The sequence below is a fragment of the Artemia sp. Qi Xiang Cuo genome, chromosome 19 (genome assembly GCF_049724085.1).
Source record: "Artemia sp. Qi Xiang Cuo chromosome 19, ASM4972408v1, whole genome shotgun sequence".
Classification (NCBI taxonomy): Eukaryota; Metazoa; Arthropoda; class Branchiopoda; order Anostraca; family Artemiidae; genus Artemia; species Artemia sp. Qi Xiang Cuo.
Window position 1 is genome coordinate 25958238 of NC_142812.1, and position 24941 is coordinate 25983178.

A 24941-nucleotide genomic window follows, 5' to 3' on the forward strand; every position below is an offset into this window, starting at 1 on the left:
TATTTGTTTAGCCTTGTTTCACCTGATAAGGAGACATGTTAAGAAAAAAATTCTTACTTTAAAATATTTATAATGATCCTAGGGTCAATATAAACCAAATCATATTATTTATTTTAGAATAAAGTTAATACGCCATTAGATGCCTTTTATTATACTGATTACGACTATAGTAAGCATTTATATCATAAATTAATTTCAGCCTTCCCCCCCCCCCCTGTATAGGGGATACCTAACCCTGGATTGGCCTATATAGGGGGGGGGGCTGAAATTCAATAATATGATTTGGTATATATTGACCAATCCTAGCTCTTATATTATCCAAGGGGAGAACCTTTATCATCAAGTTTTTCCTCTAAAAATCTTTCTTTTTCCAGCCTAAGAGAAAAAGTTTCCTAAAATTACCACGTTGAGATTCAATGCTTAAGTCTTTTGAAATTGCTGCCAAATAAATTGTTTTATAGATAGTGTTCATGCTGGCGTTTAGTGTTCATATTTTGATTTTTGCCTTGCCCCACTGCTCATTAAAAAAAAAATTATTAAAAAGCCTTATTTGGCGGCAATTTATAGCAGCAATTTCAAAAGACTTAAGCATTGAATCTCAGCAGTGTGGGTTTTGGAAACATTTTCTTTTAAGCTGGAAAAGGAGGATTTTTAGAGGAAAGACCTGACGATAAAGGTTCTTCTGTTGGATAATATAAGAACTAGGATCATTATACATATTTTAAAGTAAGAATTGTTTTCTTAGCATGTCTCCTTATCAGGTGACACAAGGCTAAACAAATACCCTGATGGTATCAAGTATAGCCCTAGAATATAGGGTTAGACCCCCAGTGTTTGGAGAGAGCCCAATCTTTTCAAAATTGGTCAATTATTGGTGTAAAATTCTAGACAAGCTAGTTTTTAGTATCTTGGAAAGAGGTTAGGGTAGAAAAATAAAACTTTCAGTGTCATAATGAATCCAGTAACTTTGGTAATAGAAAACAGAAAAAATAAGAAAAAAATTACAGATTGTTTTTATTCAACAAAAACAACAGGAAACAAACAAAATTGTATCTTTCTTAAACATGGGCAACAGGTTCTTATTCATGATGTGATGTAATATGTTTAAATAGTTGGAATTGACATTCAATTAGGACTGAAATAGTTAAGATTGACATGCAATAATCTTGGAGAATTTTGTTTTTCAACCTTTAAGCTTAGACAAAAGTTTCTCCTACAGCTTAAGATCCTGTGTTTAAGATTAAACAGTATTTTCTAAAATTACACTCAATATTTAAATGTTTTTCTAAGATTAGGATCCACTATTTAATATCAGTACATTTAAAATATTCAGTGTTGTATGTGGCTTAAAATTCAGACTAACACATTCTTAGCAAGAGATTTTGGGCCAATTTAATGATAGATCACACCAAAATAGATTTCATCAAGTCTAGACTAGAGCTACTTCTTATATAAAGCATTGTGAGATAAAAATAACAAATAAATATATTATTAGAGCTATATCCAGGACCCCCAGGGGGGGGGGTGCATTGTAAGAAACACAAAGCAGTAGTGTTATGCAAAAACCATCTAAGTCACATTTTTTTATGAAATTAAGTTATGGGCTCTACCTTATGTAAAATTTCATGACAAGTTGTTTGGTATAATCAAAATCAATCTACATCTTCAAAGAAGGTCACAGTTAAGATTTTAATTTTCAGTCTAAGTCCCTTTACAGCAGTTTGTAAATTGCAAAAACAAGCCAAGTCCTTGGATCCAGTGGTAACTGGACTTGGTATGTTTTTGCTTTTTGTCTGTGGCCACAGGATTGGACTTGTACTGTTTTGATTCACCACCATCATCAGTGTTTACAAACCAAATGAAATTTCTGGAAGGAGAAAAGGGTGAAAAGATTAAACTAGTAAAGCATTTTGCTAAATTTGTATTTTCTTGTGTTTATTAGTTTAAAGGTTAATATTAACCTATTTAAGCCATTTTTCCTTCTTTTCTTTTCATCTTGTGACTGATAATGTTGAATTGCTTTTGTTTTGGTGTTTCCTATAGTTCTTGGTTAGCCATTAGGAATGTCCGACCCTCCTTACTGAGGAGGTTCTGCTACATCTGCTGTTATCATTATTATAAGGACAAAATCATTAGAGTCTGGTTAACAAGCAATAGTAATCCTGGTCCCCTCAATCCTACTCCGGGGATAATCATGAAAGCAATCGTGCTTTTAAGAAAACAAACTACAGAGTTCCTAAAGGATTCAATATTGGCAGGGTTAATTAACGGTGTTGACTGTTTGAGGGTCAAGAATCAATCTGTGTTCAATAAGGTTCTGAAGATAAGGAAGCCAGATTTGGCTGATGATCTATTGTTAACATTTTCCTGTGATAAGGATTACCCTGTCTTAAGTTCACAAGGATTGCAGGAAGACGTCAGCATATTACATTCAAATAGGCAATGGTCAATTGTATCATTATTCATATTACAATGCCTGCAAAGAGGGGACAGGGGAATTGAACCACAAAAGAAAACTTATACGAGAATGCAAGAAAATTTAGTCCATTTGTTCCAGAACAAATTCTATGATAAATTTTAGAAAGATACTTATTGGGAAAGGGGGAAAGGATAGAATTAATCTTATTAAAATTAATATCTGATAGCCTCCATTGGTAAAAATCTCTAATTGGGATTGGTCTCCCACTTGTCTGGTCAATATTTATAGCATTTTTGCTATTTCACCAACCTGATGATTACCACTTATGCCAGAGTGGCTAGGAATATACTGAAAATAAGTTTTTATGCCACTTGAAGCAAGATTATCTATAATACTGAGACAATGATAAGTGTCAATAACCAACTTATACTGAGGAGCTGAGGCCAGCAAATCAAGGCTTGATAAAGAGTTGGAATATACAATAATATTATTTGAATTTGCAATCAAAGGTTGGTTTTCCTTAATGTGTTCTAATGCCATGATTATGGCATTTAACTCAGCAGACATTATAGATAAATTATTAAATAATCTCTCGCCCATTGCAATTTTCAGGTGAAGAAGGAAAGCACCACTTGCTGCCTTCTCATTCATTTTTGACCCATCAAAAAATATTTGGAAATGGTTTTTATAGGTAATTGTATTAAGTTCAGCAAATTTTTTCTGGACCAAAATCAATGGGGGTTAAATCTTTATTCCACTTTGAGACATTAGTATTTATTATGGGACTTGACCAATTCAATGATGGTGATTAGGAAAAAGTAGGTGCAATAGACTTGGCTGGTACGGGAAATTTATTCTGATTATTGGCATACTCATCTTAGATGCTTCTATTCATGACGGGATTTTTTAGCCAATTATGTTGGGTGTGTGAGCTATATAATTCAATTTTTGTAAGATATTTTGTCAAGAGAAAGCTACGTCTCTCCCTTATTGTTGTTAATCCACTCTCCATAAGCAGAAACTTGGTGCTTGTGGGTTTCCTAAGACCAAATATGAGGTGTATTATATCATTTTGTGTTGTTTCAATTTTTTGCATCTGGGTCTTTGCACATGCACCATATACAATGAGCCCATAGTCAATATTGGGTCTTATATGTGATTTATAAAACTGGAGTAAGGTTTTCTCCTTACATCCCCAGGGTGTGGAAAGAAGTTTTTTTAGTATATTTGTTTCCCATAGCATTTTTTTATTGTGTTTGAAATATGGATGTGGAAATTAAGTTTTTGGTCAAGCATGAGACCTAGGTAATTAATATGATTATCTTCTGGAATATTTGTTTTATTTAGAGTTAGCTTTGCATTAACATGGTTTCGCTTCTGGTGAAATTGGATTATTTTTGACTTGGTAGGTGCAATGGGTAAATCTGAATGTTGAGAGAATTTTTCAAATTGGAAAAGTGACTTTTTCAGATTTGACTGTGCTATCTCAAAGGTGTCGCCAGATGACCATAGCACCAGATCGTCAGCATATTGTGATATAGGTCGTGTGGGGGTAGGTTCATGTCCCAGAGATATAGGGCAAACAGGAGGCAACTGAGGACTGCTCCCTGAGGTAGGCCTTTGGTTGTTGTCTTTTGGGGTGAAGAGGCTGAACCAACACAAACAATGAAACTTCGCACTTCTATGAAGGATTTTATAAAAGATACTAGCTTGTGGGGTAGTCCAAGTTTTGCAAGTTTGTTTAAAAGGATTTGGTGGTTCATATTGTCATATGCCCCTTCAAAATCTAGGAAAGCTGCAACTAGGATATTATTTTTGGAGAATAATTCATTTATTGCATTTGTTAGCAAAAGGTGAGCAAAAGGTGGGCAAAAGGTGGGCTATAGGTGAAAAGAAACACCAGAAGCAATTTCTTCTCAACTGCATGAACAGAACTCGATCAAAACAAACCAGGAAAAGAAAAGATGATGTTAACAAGGAGCACTATGCCTGTTACTATTATGTGACTGTTGAATCAGAGAAAGTTAAAATATGCAAGTCCTGTTTTATGTCTGTCTTTGTTCTAACCAAAGCAGAACTCGCAACGGTCCAAGGAAACCATGGGAAGTTATCTTTTATTAGCACTCTTGAGAGATGCCAAGCTCCCAGCAGATCAGTCCCAGATGACATTTAGGTTATAAAGCAGCACATTGAATCATTTCCTGCTTATGAATCCCACTATGCAAGATCACAAACTTCCAGGAAATATATTTCTTCTGATCTAAGCCTTCAGAAGATGTATGATCTTTGCAAAGATTTTGCTGCAGAAAAGGGGTTGCCAGCAAAATTGGTTGCAATGTACAAGAAAGCTTTCTATCAAGAATACAATCTTGGATTTAAACCTCTTGTCAGTGACTCCTGTGGAACGTGTGAGAAACTTCAGCAACAGATTAATTGTGCTGATCCTGAAGATTCCAAAAGAGTCTTGCAAGCTCAGCTTGAGGTTCATGAGACAGCCTATAGATCAGCATACAAGTCTAAAAAGGAAGACAAAGAGGTTGTAAAGAACAACAATTCCACTCTTATGTGGGTTTTTTTATCTCCAGCAATCCCTTCCTACGCCCTTTGTACAGACTATAATAGCTTTCTACAAAAGGCAACTGCAGACCTACAACCTTACCATTCATGAAATAAGCATTTTGAAAGAGGGAAAGTCATACATTTACCTTGGCACAAAGGAATAGGTGACAAGGGAGCCTCTGAGGTAGCCTCTTGTCTGTTTGAGTATCTGAAGGCACTGCCTTCAAGAATAAGAAAGCTACTCTTGTGCTTGGATACATGTGGTTCTCAGAATCAGAATATGTATGTGGCTGGAATGTTTTTGTATTATGTTTCCAAAATTGCTTTGGAGGATTTTGAATTGATAGATCAAAAGTTGCTCAAGCCCAAACATACTCACCTTGAGTGCAACAGCGATTGTGCCAGGATTGAGAAGGCCAAAAAGTATACAGACTTTTAAATCCGAGTTCCAGCTGACTGGATGAACTTAATACATCTTGCAAGAGGAAAAATTCCCATGACCGCCACTGAGAAGCAGAAGTCAGAAATGTTTGACTTTATTGAATTTTTCAGGAAAAGTTGTGTCAAAAAGACAGTGGACACCAAAAATCAGCCATTCACTTGGTTGACTGTCCGTTGGTTGCTGTACAAAAAAGAATTTGGCATCATCAAGTTCAAAACTTGTCTAGATGATGATGCACTGTTCAGAACAATTAATTTAAGAAAGAGAGGATCCCAGAAAATTTCATTTGCAGGTATGAAGAAAGAGTATCCCAATGGGAAGACAATTTCCAAAGCAAAATAAGATGACTTGATGTCACATCTGTTGTTTGTGCCTGAGTACAATCATGCCTCCTACAAAAGTTTACTTTATGACAATACAGTGGTGGACTACCTCAAAAAGGAAAATGAAGAAGAATGAGCTAATATTCTCATGTTTTACAATTTTTTTCTACCATTTCTTACATAAACGAAGTTTACTTAGCTTGAATTTGCAATTTGTTTTTTGAAAGATTTTGAGAAAATCCAATTTTCAAAAACCAGTTAAGTCCATTGTCTCAAAATATACTGCATTTTAGTAAAATCTAATGGCAAATTTCAATTCCTTGATGTTTTTTTGCATATATCATTTTTTCCCAGCAGTTTTTGTTCATAATCGGATTCAGGAGATGCTTTCAACCAGAAAAATTGTTCTCCTGTAAAATTTGGAAAATGTGACTTAAATGGTTTTTGCATAATACTAGTGAAATATGATATTAAAAGAGAACATAAAATAAGGAATCTAATGCAACTTACTTTATTTTATTAAGATATTTCCCTCTGAGGAGGCGCTAATCTAGAATATCACTAGATATAGCCCAAGGCCAGTGGTTGATAACCTAGAGCTTCTGAGTTTCTTTCTTGGCCAAAGTACGACACTTGACACGTTAGATAAAAAAAAATAAAAAAAATACACTATTAGGGCTATATCCAGGACCCCCAGAGGGGAGGGGGTGCATTGTAAGAAACACAATATGATATTAAAAAAGAACATAAAATAAGGAATTTAATGCAACTTACTTTATTTTATTAAGATGTTTCCTTCTGAGGAGGCGCTAATCTAGAATATCCCTAGATATAACCATCGGCCAGTGGTTGATAACCTAGAGCTTCTGAGTTTCTGTTGTGGCCAAAGTATGACGCTTGAGAAACTCCTTGTCATTCTGATAATGTATGTTCTGTAATCAGAACAAGCTGCAAAAAAGTATTAAAACTTCTCTTCATGTCATGATGAATAATTTGAAGGTATTAGTACTCTACATAAGTTTTATCGAAATTCTCATGCCAATGCATTTTAGAGTCTTGTTGTTAGTTAATTTCCAAGAAAATTTGGTGTATGATCTGTGAGCAATATTGCTGCTTTACTCTTGCATGGATCACACCCCCTTAAGCTATCAAACTGTTATGACATAACTTTTAGCCTACTTGTAGTTTGCCAGGCGAAAAAGTAAGAGAAAATGGCTTGGGTGTAAAGTTTGAGAAATGGATTTTGAACTGTCAGGTGTAGCAGTCTTATGCACACAGTATGACACTTTATTTGCCATTAATCAAATATTGCCAGTTTTTCATTGTTTGGTGTTAAGTTGAAAACATTGAGAATTATGCATAAGATTTGGGGATTTGTTTTACAAATAGTTGTCAGCTGTTGAACACAGATATTAGTGATCTTTATGATTTTTTCTCACTACTCCCAATCCAATAAGACTGGGGGGAAAATTTCTTAGATATTGATATTTTGTACAGTATTTGATTTTGGTTAGATATCCTTATCAAATGTTATTGTTATGAAGTGAAAAGCAGCCTATATGCATTCTTATGCATAATTTTTTTTACAAGCTAACTATAGCTCTTCACTGGGTTTTCTATGGTCATAAAATGGATATTTGCCTATTTGAACTAAAAAGGCTGCTGTTCACCACCCTAGGGTATGGACAAGATTGTGGTTCTAGCTTTTTCCTATGTCCATTTGCTAGCTAACATTTTCTGTTAGGACAGTGGAAACTAAATTATTAGCAAACAGGTGTGCAAAAAGTTCAAAATCTGCCAGTACCAGAATTCCAAAAGCTGCTGACACTTCAGCAGCACAACTTGTGTTTTGACAGCTTTGCTTTGAGCAAAAAGTATTTTTAAATTTATAATTTGCAGAAAAGTAAGTATAGCTTGCAGTTAGAAATATCAATAGTTTTCTGAATCATACTTGACTTACTGACTTATTTCCCATCCGGCCTTTGTGGCTGTATTGGGGCTTCTTCCCTTCTCACTAGCTGTTGAATATGGCAACAGTATTCAGTTGTATTTGGTGCAAGATCCAGGAGTTGGGGGAGGTTCTGGCCATTGAAGTTGTTGTACCATCTCTTGCAAGGTTTGCCACAAGGTCGTGTGCCATGTACCCATCCTTCAAACATGATTGTGGGGAGTTGATTTGATGACATTCATGGGAAATGACCAAGTCAGTGGAATTGCTGACTTCTAATTTGGTCCATGATAGTGTATGAGCAGTGGAGGAGTTTACAGAGGTCTTAATTGGATACTCAGTTGATGTAGGTGGTTCCTGCTGTGCAATGGAGACATTTTGTTTCAAATGCAGAGATTTGCCTTTCATCATCAGCTTTAATTGGCCATGTTTCAATTGCATACATAGCGATGGGGATTATGAGAGAGTTAAAGAGCCAGAACTTCAATGATTTTGATATTAATTTACTTTTCCAAATTGATGATAGGCTCTTGAAGCTGGTGGTTGTAAGGCCCAGTCTACACATAATCGATTTTGAGCAATCATTGTTAGAGGCTAAAAGACTGCCGAGGTACACAAAAGATTCTGTTTTCAATTTACTCTCCTTTTATTGTTTGCTGTATGGCTCTGTGTGCAGAGTCTCTGGATACCCACATGACTTTTGTTTTTGTTGTGTTGACAACCATCCCAAGGGCTTTGGTTGCTGACTCTATCTCATTTGTCTCTGTTTGGAGGAAATGTTCATGTATGCTAATTTTCATGATGTCATCTGCGTATACTAATTTGTTGACTCCCTCCAATGGATGGAGGTCTGTCAGGGATTTTAGTCTGTCAAGTAGGATTTTCGTGAGGATCTTTGCCAGTTGGCTTGTCATGCTAATTGGTCAGTAGTTATTGCAGTCGCCTTTTTCACACTTTTTGTAATAGGGGTTTCACCCTAGATCTGGGGGCGTGGCCTGTTTCCCAGATGCCTGCTGTGACTTTATGATCGATGTCTACCAGTTCTTCTGGGCCCAACTTAAGAAGCTCTGTATGCCATCTGGGCCAGGAGTTTTATTTGCTTTCAGGGATTGTATAGCTGCAACTACCTCTTCTTGTAATGGTGGTGGACTTGCGGTACTCCAGTAGTAGAAAAGACAGTAGGATAGATGGGTCAGGGGTTATTGTAGGGTTCAGTTTCTGGTAAAAGTGTTCCTTCCAGCGCTCCCGCCTCTTCTCAGAATCTGTGGTAAGTTGTCCATGTTTATCTAACAGGGTTGTTGCTGCGGCTGGTTTCTTTTTTGACAGATACCATACTTTTTTGTACATGTAGTGGCTGTCATTTTTTTTAAGGCATCTTTGCATTCATGGCACTTGTCATTGACGTATTGGCGCAGAGCCTGCCGCATTTGTTTCTCTACTGGACGTTTTAACCTCTTGTATTCATCCTGGCTTTGTTGGTCTTGTTTGTTGGCGTGATTACGTTTTTCAGCACAGATATCACTGATTTCGTGTGTGATCCGTGGTTTATCAGAGCGGGACTGTACTCCTTAGATTTCATTAGCTGTTTCTCTGATGATTGAGGTGCTTTCATCAACCAGATGGTCGACTTCCTCAGTGGCTGGGACACCCGTGAGTTGGATGCTTCACAATTTATTTGAGACAGTATATTTTTTTCTTGTTCTGATGTTTTTTAGGAGATCAACACGGTATTTTGGGTAGCTTTTCTTGGGTGGTTGGGGTTTTCGGAGGCGCATACAGAGATCTGACATGACTAGAATATGTTCTGAGTCAAAATCACCACTGGCTAAAGATGCTGTATTCAGCATTGACAACTTCCAACACTTGCGGACCAGTATGATGTCAAGAATATTTGAGGTTCAGCCGTCTGGGGATCTCCATGTGACCTTTCTGCGTTCTCTATGTCGAAACAATGTGTAATGAAAAGTTCGTTATCACAACATAAATCTATGAGCATTTCTCCCCTAAGGTTTTGTCGTCCGTGTCCAAAATTGCCTGTTATGTCTTCGAAACCTGCATTTGATTGTCCAACAATAGCATTAAATTCCCCAATGATGAACAGAACATCCGTCTTGGGCATCTGGTCTATGGTGTGTTGGAGCTGGGCGTAGAAGTCTTCTGCATCTTAGTCACTCCAGGAAGAGTTGGGGGCATAAACTTGGATGATGGAAATGTTAGCAATGGATCCTTTAAAACAGGTGGTAATGATGTGCTCTGAGAGTGGATTTATGGCAAGCAAAGATTTTTTAGCATGTTTTGAGAGTAGAAAGCCAACACCTTGACGGTGAACACCGTTGTTTTGTCCTGAGGTGATGAGGGTGTTCCCATTTATGGTTTCTATTTCATTTAAAGAAAGGTGAGTCTCTGATAATCCAATAATATCCCGATGGTAGCAGTCGATTTCATTTAAAATTAATTCCTTTTATCCTGGTTTAGCAAGTGTTCATATGTTTAGTGTTCTAAGTGAAAGTGATGTCTTTGGGGTAAATATTGGTGTCTTCTCAAAAGTACTCTATCATATTTACTCTAATACTGCTAGTGGAGCATACTATTCAAAGTCTGAAGTACACTGTATATAGCTTACTGCTGTTACTTTATGATGGAGTTGTATACTACAATGCTATTGGTATTATAAAAATAATGCATACCCAACTGCTTACTTGATACTCATTGATCACTATACTACAACTATAAAAAGCACCATTTGACTTTCTGGAAGAACAATATTGATTGGTAGCCTGGTAGTCACATGCATTATGAATCTGTGATATTAGTTTTGCCCTAATATAATCCCCAAACTAAGCAGAGAATTGCTGCTACATTGTAGTGCGGCTGTTTTAGGTTACTAATATTCCATGTTCCAGTTTTCCAATTGCCTGCTTTAACTGTATGTACACCTTGATAGCTACCATCCCTTTAAAGATTCTTTCAACTGATGAATAAATAGTTTTGAGAGAATTTGGCTATTTGTGTGAGAATTGGGACAAATATTCACTTTCATTTGAAGAGAAGTAGAGTAAGTAAAAACTTGTCCACAAGGATGAAGGATACAACAACTTAAAAGTAAATTTTCAAATAGCAACATTGAAACTCAATGAGCTTTTAGTTTGAACAAATTTTAAAAAGCAGCAGAATGAGAAAAGATACATCACCTAGTAAAAATAGATTATCAAGAACGAAAACAGCTCTTTTTTGTTTTGTAGTTGCTCTTTTTCAGAGTTTTGGTTACTGTTGGCTGCATAGGTACCATGCTTTCCCTTTTTCATCTTAAAATAATTTTTTAATCTAAGTCTCTTATATTGTCAGACCTTAGAAAATTAACAGAATAGCAAAAGAAAACAAAATTTAATCTCACAGTCCAGCTGTTTAAAATAACCCTCTTTGCATTGATGCTCAGAATTGCACTGAATGTAAACTTGTTCAAATGAAATTCTTTACCACAAGTCACGCGAGAATCTGATATAATCCATAAATATTATTCTTTTACTACCATAGGAAGAAAGGTCAGTAGGCCTAGTTCAATGATCTATCTATGTGTAGTAAATAATTGAGACAAAAACTTTGGAAAGTAGTGAAAAAATTATGTCAAGTTAAGTGAAAGTGATAGTTACTAGCGGTGGATTGTCACTAGTGATAAATCACTAGGGGTGGCAACCTTGAACGAAAAGGAATATTCAGGGAAGCGATTTTGTTTTTGAGAAGACAGATTTTTTGGGAAATTTCAAAAAAATTGGGGATAGTGGAAGCACTGGTATTTTCAAACAAAATCTGCCAATAAATTTTACTAGGCCATGAAAACTGCCTAGTAGCATTGCTACTATGCTACCCCACTTTTGGCTTGGTGGAGCACAACTTGTGTTTTGACAGCTTTTCTTTGAGCAAAAATTGTTTTTATATGTAAAAATGGTCTGCCAACAAATTTGAAAACTGCCAATTAGTATTGCTATTTTGCTACCCCACTTTTTGCACAGAAGATAGCAAACAATTTGCAAATGTATAATCATTAGGTAAGAAATTGAAAAACTAGCTTGGAAATAAGGTTTAAAATTTTCATAGGCTACATTATTTGTGAGGCCAATAGGACCTTAAGGGAGCTATGATTCTTCAGCTTTCACAAAGGATCCATGCACCAAAAATAGTCACAATGCTTTGCAATATTAGACAAAAGAAGCTAAACATCACAGCCCTTGCAAAGAGCTTCAATATGTTCTTGATACTGCTCAATCAGACAGTCTAGCATCTTTTGGTTTCTTGTAAATTAAACAAACACCTTATTCTAAGAAGGTATAAAATGGTTTGTTCTGGTTGTTTTCAAAATCTTTTACTTAGGTGGCTAACATAGCCTACTGATAGGTTAATATGAAAAAATATTGATTAGTAAATACAAGCAGTGAGGCCAGTCTCAGCCTTGGTGATGGGGACAATGTGTGCAACTTTCCATCTCTTATGTAAAACTTAGGCCAACTAAGCAAAGTCTTGTCTTGTCTTGTCTTGATTTAAAGCTCTTTTAAATTTTGAGTATTAAGATTTAAAGAGTTTAAAGCACAGTAAAATAAAATAAAACGTTTTACTGGGGATAGAGAGGTGTCTGAAAATTAAAGAAAATGTAATTTTAGCTGTAATAACCAAATTTTTGAAATTTACTTCGAAAATGCAACAAATAAATTTGTCTAATGGGAAATATAATACTGATAGCCTTAGATATAATACTGATTAGCATTAGGAATAGGAGCAACATGGGCAAGGGAGGAGCAACATGACAGGGAGATCCCACATGTTGAGAAGGATGTTTTTGAGAAATAATTGGGAAATTTCATGCGATTGTTAGCTCATGTGACTCTAAGAACATTTCTATTCCCAAAATTGGTGCTAGCTGTGCAGGGTGAAAAATTTGAACCAGTTATTCCAATATTGTCCATTCTAGAAGCACGTGAAAGCCTTTGACTAAAGATTTTACCTGTCTGTAATATTTTTCTCTTTTATTTTATATGTTTAATTTTATTGAAGTTATTTGGCTCCCAATTATTTCTATGATTGAAAATCTAGAAAAAAAAATAAGTTGAACACATTTCTTACATTTCTTTAGCAGGATAGTACAGTCTATTTTTTTCTATTTTTTGTTGTGAACTCCTTTATATTGTTAATCAGTTTGAATGTTGCTTTGCAATAGGAGAGGGTTTTGAGTCCTGCAGAGTTTAAAATACATTTAAAATTTTGCATTTACATTTTTTAATACTTTATAAATCCCAAATTTTTGGAATTTCTACTTTCTTTTTTAATGATCTTTTTTTCTACCATTAATCAGATCAAGTGTTGCATTTAGTAGAGAATTGTAGAGGTTCGCACAGTTTGAATGCTCAAAGTTTAAATTTCTGTATTTTGAGTACTTTAAAAAAGTAATTCCTACATTTTAAATTTCTAGTTCTTTCTTTAATGAACTCTCCTTTTCGTTATTAATCCTTCTTTTTAAAGTTTCTAATTTCTGTTTGATTGTCCTCCTTAGTGTCATTATTCAGTTCAAATGTGGCTTAACATTAGAAGTTTTCTGAGGTCTGTATATTTTGAATTTAAATTTCTACTTTTTTACCATTTTGTTAGCCTATCAATTTCCCACCAAAAATCTACGTTTTTTTCTGCCTAATGTAATCCTTTTAATTTTTTGTAAAATGTTTTCATATTGTGTCTTTGGTTTGAAATGCTATTAAGTTTTGTGTTTGTATTACAGTATCAATCCCGGAACTTGAAATGTCTGATATTCTCCCACCTCCAAAAGAAAAGGCTAGCAATAAAAGGACAAAACTACATCCACAACTACCAATTCTTGAAGAAACTAAAACTGGAGTTAAATATTGCTTTGTCAAGCTATCTGCAATATACCATGGAGGAAGAGTCATTGTTGAAGATCAGGATAACATAGATACTCTATTTTATAAAGTAATTAAACATGATAAAATGTCAGTTCAGTTCAATCAGTGACATTGCTTATGTGTTTAATTGGTATTAAAAGGGACGCATGTCCTTTTAATGACATCTATTAAGAAGGAAACCCGTTTTAAGCATAAACAGAAACACTATATAGTGTTGTAGAAACCAAAAACTTGATGCTCCTTTCTTTTTTCTTACCCATACCCATACCCAACAAACTATACAATTAACAATATCAGTTTCACATTGTGCAGTAACAATAGCATAGCAATGGGGTTTCTTGTTCCTGCACGTTAAAATAATATAAACATAGTAACTATAGTAATTACTATACAAGTATATTGAGAATTTAGAGACCCTTAGTGAGTCTCTAAAGAATTTAGAGACCCTAAATTCTCTAGAGAATTTAGAGACCTTTCCTTAGTGGGTGTCCTATAGAATTGAATGCTGGCAACTCACCATTGTAAGTTCTTAGTTTTCAATTTGGTGATACAAATGAATGCTAATATTCCTCAATTTTACATTTCTTGATTGACTTGATAATTAATTTTCATTAATTTTATTGTTTGCTGATTTCCTAGAAAATCTTGTTTTATATATTTCATTTGTTGTGGTTTTTTAACCGTTTCTTCCTATCCTCTACCTAACTAAGTGGGCGCTATCACCTGAAGCTAGACCTATCTTGTCCAAAATGATACTTATTAAGTTTGTCAATATTGATTCAGATATTTTTCTATTTGATTTCATTTTTTTTTCTTTTTTTATGCTTAAAAATTTTGACATCAGATTAGGCTACTTTGTTTAATTAGCTGAGGGTGTAATTTTCATTTTCATCCATCTGTAAATAACTGTAATAGACCAATTATAACCCAATATGGGTATTGCCCAGTAATTAGACCAGAAAAAGGATTAAAAATGAAATAAATGAAACCTTTTACTTTCTGCATTCTGAATAAAGAATATAACTGAGGAAATAAACACAAAAACTAACTTCAAATTAAATCTACCTTTCAGTAAACCCCTCCTGTCTTTCCCTCCAAAAAAAAGAAGAAAAACAATAACAGAGAGGAAACACAATATAAAGTTTCTCCATGATGTTCCTTCTTTAGGAAAGTTTTTTTTTTTTTTTTTTTTTTTTTTTTTTTTTTTTTTGAGTTTTATTGAGAAACTTATTTTGAAGTCACAAACCCTTAACCCTACTGCCTTCTAATCTAAAAAATAGCATAAAATTTAATAGGCCATGCTAGTAAATTTGTGTTTTGAAATTACATATTATGTATTGCTTTAAAGCACCCTTACTATGGACTAAAGTTGAATAAAAATTCATTGCCATAAATGGTCGGATTTGTAGTTATATATCATATAAAAAGAGAATTATTACATAGCTTTAATCTTATGTCAATTGAATTTCCCTTCAAGCCTTATATTGTTTTAAAGTCTCCCTTACTATGGATAAAGGTTGATCAATTGTTCATTGCCATGAACGGTTGGATTTGAAGTTACATATCATCTAGCTGGAGAATTATTACATATTTTTGCTGTTATGTCAATTGAACTTTCCTTCAAGCCTTATTACCTTAAATCGCAGCTTGGAGCGAAATTAAGGATTTTCATCCTTGTAATGCTCCATTATGACTTGGGGTTTGAGGACTTAATTTTGGTTGAGGACTCAGCAGCTTCCCAGTTGTACAGGAACTCTTGCTGTAGCCATTCTTTGTCTAAATTTTTCTTGAAATCACCTGTTGAATCAGCAGCCATTGTATTTTCAGAGGATAGATTCCACAAGTTTATTACTCGTCGGCTGAAAAATGGCTTCTTTCTTAGACTAAGTAGCGTTACTTGAAGATCTTTTTGGAAAGGCCTCGAGTGACAAAATATTCTGGGGGAGGGGTAAGGAGACAAGGGAGAAGATTTTTGGGAATAATTTTGTGGGTCATTATCATGTCACCACGTTTCCTCCTGTATGCAAGAGTTGGAAGTTTCAAGTGACGTAAACGCTCTTCGTATGGCATTTGTTTGAGGCCTACGGCAATTTTGGTTGTTCTTCTTTGTATTCTTTCTTGAATTTCCTTGCCCTTCTTGAAATAGAGTGATGCCAGAGACATTCCAACCTCTAGGCGCGGGCGAACTAGTGCCCTTTTAGAGCTTCATAAACACGCTTGGACGTCTGCTAGAAATAGTTCTTTTGATCATTCCGAGAGATTGGAGGGTAGACGATGATACAGATTTTGCATGGGTGCTGAACTTTAAGTTGATGATCGACAATGATTCCAAGCTCTCTTTCTTCAGAGACTGCAGAAAGGGGGAAACCTTTGAGATGGTATTGCTGATATGTGCTATGATTAGCAAAGTAGATTACATGGCATTTGTCAATATTGAACGAGATGAGTCATGTTTCAGCCCAAGTCCCAATGATATTAAGGTCATTTTGAATAGATTGCCAGAGGTTGTGGTTATAGTCAGAGGTTGTGGCTGCTTTACCAACAAGTTTTGAATCATCAGCCCAAAGAGTGAGGAGTTTTGATAGAATTTTGGGTGCATTAGTTACATATATGTTCAAGAGACTTGGCCTAAGAATGGTCTCCTGGGGAACGCCTCTTAAAATGGTTGTAGAGAAGGAGCAATGAGGGACACCTTTAGAGTCGTGAACTCGTAAAACTTGTGATCGTTCTGAAAGGAAACTGTATCCACTGGACAATAACATCATCAACAGCTGCTGCTTTTAGTTTGGTAATGAAAAATTCATGACAAATCCTGCCACACGCTTTTAAGAGGTCCAGGAGTGCCATATCGACAGGTATATCACTATCCAATAATGATGTAACATACTCGCATGTGTGTATGAGATTAGTGTCAACAGATCTTGAAGATATGATGCCATGTTGATTGGAAGTGAGGATGTTATTAGTTTCCAAGTGCTGAATTAGAGCTCTATTAACAAATCTCTCAAGCACCTTTACAACTGCAGAAGTGATGCTAATAGGGCGGTAATTTTCTGCATTATCTTTGGAGCCTTTTTTTGTGGATTGGTGTTATATAGGACTTTTTCCAATCTGAGGGTAGTTCTCCATTTTGTAGGGACAGCTGGAAGAGTTCACACAAGCTAGAACTGAGAACAATTCGGCATTCCTTAAGAAGCCTTGGGTGTATTCCATCTGATCCTTTGGATTTGTTAACATCAAGTTTTTCCAGGCTATTTAAGACCATATCTTCGGTAATTGATAATTTTGGCATTGGATGACATATTAAGTTTGATGGTGCTCCAGGAATAGTTGAACAAGGTTGAATGGTGAAGGCAGAGGCAAACTGGGTATTTAATACATTGGCCTTATCTATTGGCGATGAGTGGGTTATGCCACTATGTCTTAGGCCAGGAATGGTGTGACAGTTTGGAGTTTTGGCAGACATATGTCTCCAGAAAGATTTGGGGTTTGTCTTGATATCTGTGGCAAGCTTTTCCTCAAGCTGAGACTTCAATTCCTTAACTACATTACAGGCAAGATTCCGAGCCTTTGCATACCGTATCCAATTTTCCTGAGATTTCTCCTTGTTGTACCTTTTCCAGGCTCTGGCTTTCCTGTTAATTGTTCTTTTTGCATCCTTTGTAAGGAATGGAAGTGTTTTTGGCTTATGTTGCTTTAAAGTCCCTTATTATGGACAAAGGTTGATCCACCATTCATTACCATGAACGGTTGGATTTGTAGTTACATATGTTTTAGAAGGAAAGTTATTACATAACTTTGCTGTTATATCAACTGGATTTTCCTTCAAGCCTTTTGTTGCTGTACTATAGACAATGGTTGATCAACCATTCATTGCCATAAACTGTTGGATTTGCTATATTCAAGATTATAAATAGTCAAAAGAAATAGTCAGCTCGTTTTTTTTTTTATTAATGATATCGCGTTCTAACATTAACACTTTATTGGATTGTGTAGCTATCCAGAAGAGCACTAGATAGTCATATTGATTCTTGGTTCATGCCCTGAGTAACCCCAATGTTTCCCTCGAGCATGGATGGGATTTCATTAAGTATGTAGTAATTGAGGACGAGGCTATTGTCTCTGTTAAATCTTTTAAATAAAGAAAAGCTTGTATATGCAAAAGGATTTAAATATTTCGAAAAAAAACTTGTTACTCGGATACAAACTCGTGACTGAAAGCATTATTATGTTTCTTCTTTGGAAGTTACACTCATTTTTAACTTTTTTCCTTTGTTGTTAATCTTACATTTTCTTATAGGGTTATTTTGGTAAAGGGACATTATCACGTGGAGAACCATCATATGATAAAACAAAAGAAGTTTATACCTCTTCTAGGTATGAATTCAAAGAAGTCACTGACCTTAATCCATATAATCTTATACCAGATAATGGAGAAGAAGGAAATTTGAATATAGACAAAAGTATAAGCGAAAATTCATCAATATTAAGTGCTTCAGTTACTTCAAGTGATAAGACTAAAGAATCTAGTAGCACTTATGAAGATACCGAGCATGTTAATTTTGACCAAGGTGAAACTTTTTTTGATGACAATGCCCCAAAAATGACAGAAACTTTAGAATTAATGCCCGAAGAAGCATTTTTCTTAAAATACTCGTTCAATTGTCTTGATGTTTACGATCACAACGAAAACCTGAGCATTAAACGTTTGTGGGATTTGTTTAGTGAACAGGATCCCAGATTTCCTTTACGGTATGTTGCTTATCATTACTACAGAAGCAAAGGATGGGTTGTCAAGTCTGGCCTCATCTTTGGAGGAGATTTTGGTATGTTGTATATTCTAGGCTATGTTATTGACATCAGCTTATGATTAATAAAAAAAAAAAAAAAAAAAAAAATCAATTTTTCAATTTAATGCACGGGTTAATGATAGAACACTTAAAGCTTCTGTCCATTTGACTCTCTGTGAATAGTGGATACTCTTCATGCCATGTACAAGTTTGCACTATAAGGCTTAATTTGTAAAATTAATTGTACAAAATTCGTACTATAAGGAATTTGTATTTTAAGGCTTAGTTAGTAGGGTTGTTGGTTCACCCCCTCCCCCTTATTTCCAACAAATACAAAACTACAAGACGCATTGCAATTTTCAACTGCTAATTATATTGTTCAACATTACAGTAAATTAGATTGAGAATTTCTTAAAATTACTTTTTAGAAGCTAAACTGGGGATAGACAATGGTGGATGCATAGCCCTTCATGCTGAGGAATTGGACAGAGTTTTGACTACCTGCATCTTTGCTTTGGATATTTTTTTTTTTACTATGAATATGATAAATTACGGTGATTCTTCATTTTGGCTTGCAATTAATTAGCTTTTTCTCTTCAAATACTTCTTTTTTAACTTGTCTTTACCTATTCCCTTGCGTTTACTCTAAGTTAGATTTTCATCACTTTTGATAGGGGGTGATCTACCTCCTCCCCCTAAAGAAGACAAAGCATATCTTGTTGATTCCAAAATTAACATTTTATAAAGACTGTTGTTTGAAATACTGTCAAGTTTTAAGCTGCCCCGATCCCTTTCAAAATGCCCTGACGAGTTTTGTATCATATTTTTATCAATCAATGAGTTAAATGAAACTTTCAGTTTAAGCCACCTATTTAGTTTCAGTAAAGCACAAATGACAGTATAGCCGGTATAGATGACGATATAGATCCCTCTCAAAATAGCATGTGTGGCTCCGACGAGCTTTGTATCATATGTGTATCCATCAATGAGTTAAATGAAACTTTCAGTTTAAGCAACCTATTTAGTTTCACTAAAGCTCTAATGACAGTGTAGCTGATATAGATCCCTCTCAAAATAGCATGTGTGGCCCCGACGAGCTTTGTATCATATTTGCATCAATCAATGAGTTAAATGAAGCTTTGAGTTTAAGCAACCTATTTAGTTTCAGTAAAGCACAAATGACAGTGAAGCCGGTGTAGATGACGGTATAGATCCCTCTCAAAATAGCATGTGTGGCCCCGACGAGCTTTGTTTCATATTTGCATCAATCAATGAGTTAAATGAAACTTGCAGTTTAAGCAACCTATTTAGTTTCAGTAAAGCACAAATGACAGTGTAGCCGTTATAGATGATGCTATAGATCCCTCTCAAAATAGCATGTGTGGCCCCGACGAGCTTTGTGTCATATTTGCATCAATCAATGAGTTAAATGAAGCTTTGAGTTTAAGCAACCTATTTAGTTTCAGTAAAGCACAAATGACAGTATAGCTGATATAGATGACGATATAGATCCCTCTCAAAATAGCATGTGTGGCCCGACGAGCTTTGTATCATATTTGCATCAATCAATGAGTTAAATGAAACTTTCAGTTTAAGTAAGCTATTTAGTTTGAGTAAGGCACAAATGACAGTGTAGCCGGTATAGATGACGATATAGGTCCTTCTCAAAATAGCATGTGTGGCCCCGACGAGCTTTGTATCATATTTGTATCAATCAACGAGTTAAATGAAACTTTCAGTTTAAGCAACCTGTTTAGTTTCAGTAAAGCACAAATGACAGTGTAGCCGGTATAGATGACGATATAGATCCCTCTTAAAATGACATATGTGGCCTCGACTAGCTTTGTATCATATTTGCATCAATCAATGAGTTAAATGAAACTTTCAGTTTAAGCAACCTATTTAGTTTCAGTAAAGCACAAATGACAGTGTAGCCGTTATAGATGATGCTATAGATCCTTCTCAAAATAGCATGTGTGGCCCCGACGAGCTTTGTACCATATTTGTATCAATCAACGAGTTAAATGAAAATTTCAGTTTAAGCAACCTATTTAGTTTCAGTAAAGCACAAATGACAGTGAACCCGGAATAGATGACGGTATAGATCCCTCTCAAAATAGCATGTGTGGCCCCGACGAGCTTTGTATCATATTTGCATCAATCAATGAGTTAAATGAAACTTTCAGTTTAAGCAACCTATTTAGTTTCAGTAAAGCACAAATGACAGTGAACCCGGAATAGATGACGGTATAGATCCCTCTCAAAATAGCATGTGTGGCCCCGACGAGCTTTGTATCATATTTGTATCCATCAATGAGTTAAATGAAACTTTCAGTTTAAGCAGCCTATTTAGTTTCAGTAAAGCACAAGTGACAGTGTAGCTGATATAGATGACGATATAGATCCCTCTCAAAATAGCATGTGTGGCCCCGACGAGGTTTGTATCATATTTGCATCAATCAATGAGCTAAATGAAACTTTCAGTTTAAGCAACCGATTTGGTTTCAGTAAAGCACAAATGACAGTGTAGCCGGTATAGATGACGCTATAGATCCCTCTCAAAATAGCATGTGTGGCCCCGACGAGGTTTGTACTATATTTGTATCAATCACAGAGTTAAATGAAACTTTCAGTTTAAGCAACCTATTTAGTTTCAGTAAGGCACAATTGACAGTGTAGCTGATATAGATGACGATATAGTTCCCTCTTAAACTAGCATGTGTGGCCCGACGAGCTTTGTATCATATTTGCATCAATCAATGAGTTAAATGAAACTTTCAGTTTAAGCAACCTATTTAGTTTGAGTAAGGCACAAATGACAGTATAGCCGGTATAGATGACGATATAGATCCCTCTCAAAATAGCATGTGTGGCCCCGACGAGCTTTGTATCATATTTGCATCAATCAATGAGTTAAATGAAACTTTCAGTTTAAGCAACCTGTTTAGTTTCAGTAAAGCACAAATGACAGTGTAGCCGGTATAGATGACGATATAGATCCCTCTTAAAATGACATATGTGGCCTCGACAAGCTTTGTATCATATTTCCCGTTGTTACGTCCCCTTTCTCAAGTTTTACTTGTTCAATGTATGATTTTCGAGATATTGACTAGTGGAACTCACACTACACACTCTATACTGTAATGATTATAATTATATTCAAAGCATCTCGACCGTGTACAAAAATATGGGAGAAGATCCCTTACCCCGATTATCTTAATCTCATGACGTGGAGCTAATACACATTTTTTTTACAGTAATAGTTCAGCTATGTTGCTGATGTAGAATGATTTGTGTTTAAGCTGTCAACATTTTCAAAAGCATTGAAGGAACTTTCATAGAAAAAAATGTTAATATGTCATGTCATTTAGAGTGGAGGTCCCTGGAATTTGTGAGGGAGGGGGTTGAAGATCTTTTTTGGGCCTAACACATTCGTTGGGCAGAGTTTGGATGCTTTTTTGGGGCTTGAAAAATTTTTGAAATATGTCACCCAAAATACTGCCCAAATTTCCAGGAATTCGTTTTTTTCGTTTTTTTTTTAAATCTTCAAGCAAGTCGTTTTTCAAAATTTAAAGAATTAATTCTTCAAATACAACTAAAAAGTGGATTCAAAAATTAATCCTGTATATTAAGTAGGTTTGAGGGAGGGGCTGCCTAATCAGGCCTGAACCCCCGCTCTTTACGCTAAAAATTTGTCGAGTGCTTTCATGAAAGCATTTTTAATGTGACAGACGTACCTAGTTTTTAAATGAAATTGTTTTATTTACTCGGAAAATCCCGATACATAGATTCTTTCGTTCTTGAATACTTGTAATGCAAAGGTTCAGCTCTTCATCACATTCTATTGCGTCAAAGCCTTCACTCATGAATATTTGAAACACAGAAGTCAAACTTTAGCTGAGAGAGTAGGGAGTTAAGAGGTTGGTAGCCCCCGTAATATTAGGATGGCATCTATAAATTTAATTTCGAGTCTTTACTTTTAAGCATTTTTATTTACTTGAAGCTCTTTCTAATATCATGTTGAGGACTACCCTAAATGTGAAAAGGGTGGCTGCTCCCCTCTAACTCCACTCCTTATGCTTTTGTTTGTAACAATGCTTAAGAATTATATTTAGCTTTTTAAAAATATCTCCAGGAGTGGTGGAGCAGTCTGGGCCTGAAATGCCATACGCATTTGCAGGTCATAACTTATTAATTTCTCCTGGGGGGTGGGGGGGCTTTGGACAACTCTTAATCTTTTGGGAGCTGATATAAATATCTTATATCTAAACAATGGAACTTAATATATATATATATATGTATTGAAAAAGAGATTTCAAATAAAAGTAAAGAGCTGTGTTAAAACTTAGGATGAACACAAACCATTCTATATATGATGTGGGATATTTACCCCCTCCAGTATCTGCTCTTTGAGTCTGGCTGGTATTTTCCTGAAAGCATTTTCGAATGCAAGAAATATATCCAGCTGGCAATTTTGAGTTTTATTTATAGATTACTTTTTAAAACACTTGATCTGAAGCAAATTCAAATTCGCCTGAATTTGTTTGAAGCAAATTCATTTTATTAAGTCCTTTCGCCTTCGAAGCACTGCTAAAAAAAAAAAAAAAAAAAAAAAATTTAACTTCAGAACCGTCACACTGACTATTGGCTCGAAAGGAGGGATAGATGCGGTTCTTCTAATTGTCTGACATATGAAATAAGACACTGCAAAATCTGCTCTGGGCAATTTTCGTATAAGCTTATGTGACCCTAAGTTTATAATTCTCATGACCCTAAGAAACAAAAAAGGATTGATTCTTGAACCAGTGAGAAAAAAACACAATTAAATTTTGGCGTAAAAGTTGGAAGTTGAGAGACGGCTAGTATATATAAGATGAGTTCTGTTATTTGATTTTTTTTTATTTTTTCCGCTTTTATTTGGAAAAAACCTCTTGCTTTTTATTTCAACTTTTATTCATGGTCGTCTTAAATATAAGAGGGACTGTCGCTATCTCAACCTCCTGCTCTTTACATTGATGTTTTACTTTGGTTCAATGTGACAGTGATTCAAGAATGAAATCCAGCCTTTAAAAATTTTCCAAGGGGGGGGGGGGGTCAAAAATACCAAATATAAATTTTTTAAATGCTATTTATAGAACTTTTCATAGGGGAGGGGCTCTTTGGATAAATCTTGTTCTTAGGGAGTGAAAAATGATATATAGTTTAGTTAGTTAACATAACCCTCTTTCCTAAGTTGATAAATTGTTGTTTGTTTTAGCGTTATATAAAGATGGACCCCCTCACTATCACAGCACCTACATTATTCTTGTGAAAGATGCTGACAAACAAGGACTGTCTTGGATTGAACTCTCCGCTCATGTTCGGGTTTCAGAAACAATTGCTAAGGTAACTTTTAAAGGTATTCTTCATGGTGCATTGATATCTTTTTTCTTAGAGAACTTTATGATTATTTCAGATGCATTGACCAGAAACCCCCTAAAATGAAAAGAAAGACAGTTTAGACATTCAGAGAACGCAACTAAAAATACAATTTTAAATCTTATCTTTCTTTTGTGAATCTCAGACACTAAACGAGAAATGGATTACGAACCCTAGCCCACAGTAATCGAAAATTTAAAAACGTGTTTTGAAAAAAACAAACAAAAAAAACTGTCAAGTTAGAAAGAATCACCATTTGAAGCTGATTAAGGATTAGTAACTCTTGTTTCGATTAATCTTAATGGTAAAAGTTCGTTGCGAAAACAAATTTGGGGGAATGTCGAAAAATATCCTGAAACCCTACAAAATGGGGTGTTATCGAAATAAAAACTGCACTATTGGAATCACCATAGCTTAAAACCTAAGTTGGAAGAATTACAGTCCCCTAACATGAGCAACAAGAAAACTCACTTTTTCACATATGTCTACTTATTTTTTATTCTGCTTTTGTTTTTTGCCGCCACTAGTGGGGCGCTGAAACATCATAGTGAGATATTTAAGGGCTCATTTGAAAGTAAATTGCTATATTTAATTGTTTTTTGTAAGTAACAAAACATAATAATAGAAATAAAATACAAGTTTCACAATTACAACCTTAAACGACGCATCTTGTGACAGGGTATAATGTAAATTAAACACAAATAAGTAAGTCATTCCATTTTCTAGGCACTGGCGTGAAAATTAATCAACCTCGTATCACATTGTTCTTCTATTAGAGCATTCGTTCTTGAAGAATTTGGGCAGAAAAGTCAAACTTCAGCGTAAAGAGTGTGGGGTTGGAGGCGCAACACCCACCCTCATTTGTAGGATAATTCCTGTTCGTTTTGAATTACAATGTCACTATTTAATTACTTATTTGTTTGTTTGATTCCTCAAAAGCATTAGCATTAAAAAAATACTGTATCAATATCGCATTCCTTTTAGCTCCCCCCCCTACCTTTTTACTAAATTAAGCAAATTTTCTCAGGTTCGTAACTTTTTATCGATAATTTGAAGTCATATGAACTTATATATTTGGAATCATCATAGAAAGGAGATTCTTTAGATACGTTCATTATCATCAAAAATGTAAAAGT

At 35.2% G+C, this 24941-nt stretch overlaps 1 protein-coding gene across 3 annotated transcripts in view; it reads left to right on the plus strand.

The window, feature by feature from the left end:
- Window positions 1-551: 551 nt before the first annotated feature.
- The window catches only part of Tsen2 (tRNA splicing endonuclease subunit 2), a 29833-nt gene continuing 5443 nt past the window's right edge, over window positions 552-24941 (plus strand). Inside the window, exons 1-4 of one of the 3 annotated variants that reach the window (XM_089105238.1) lie at window positions 552-726; window positions 13456-13664; window positions 17898-18423; window positions 23645-23772. In XM_089105238.1, coding sequence (XP_088961364.1) covers window positions 13476-13664; window positions 17898-18423; window positions 23645-23772 — 843 coding nt within the window. In that variant the 5' untranslated portion in view covers window positions 552-726; window positions 13456-13475. Of the gene's footprint in view, window positions 727-1834; window positions 1901-6445; window positions 6743-13455; window positions 13665-17897; window positions 18424-23644; window positions 23773-24941 lie in introns of those variants that run through there. The other 2 variants (XM_089105239.1, XM_089105240.1) reach the window with 2 other exon arrangements.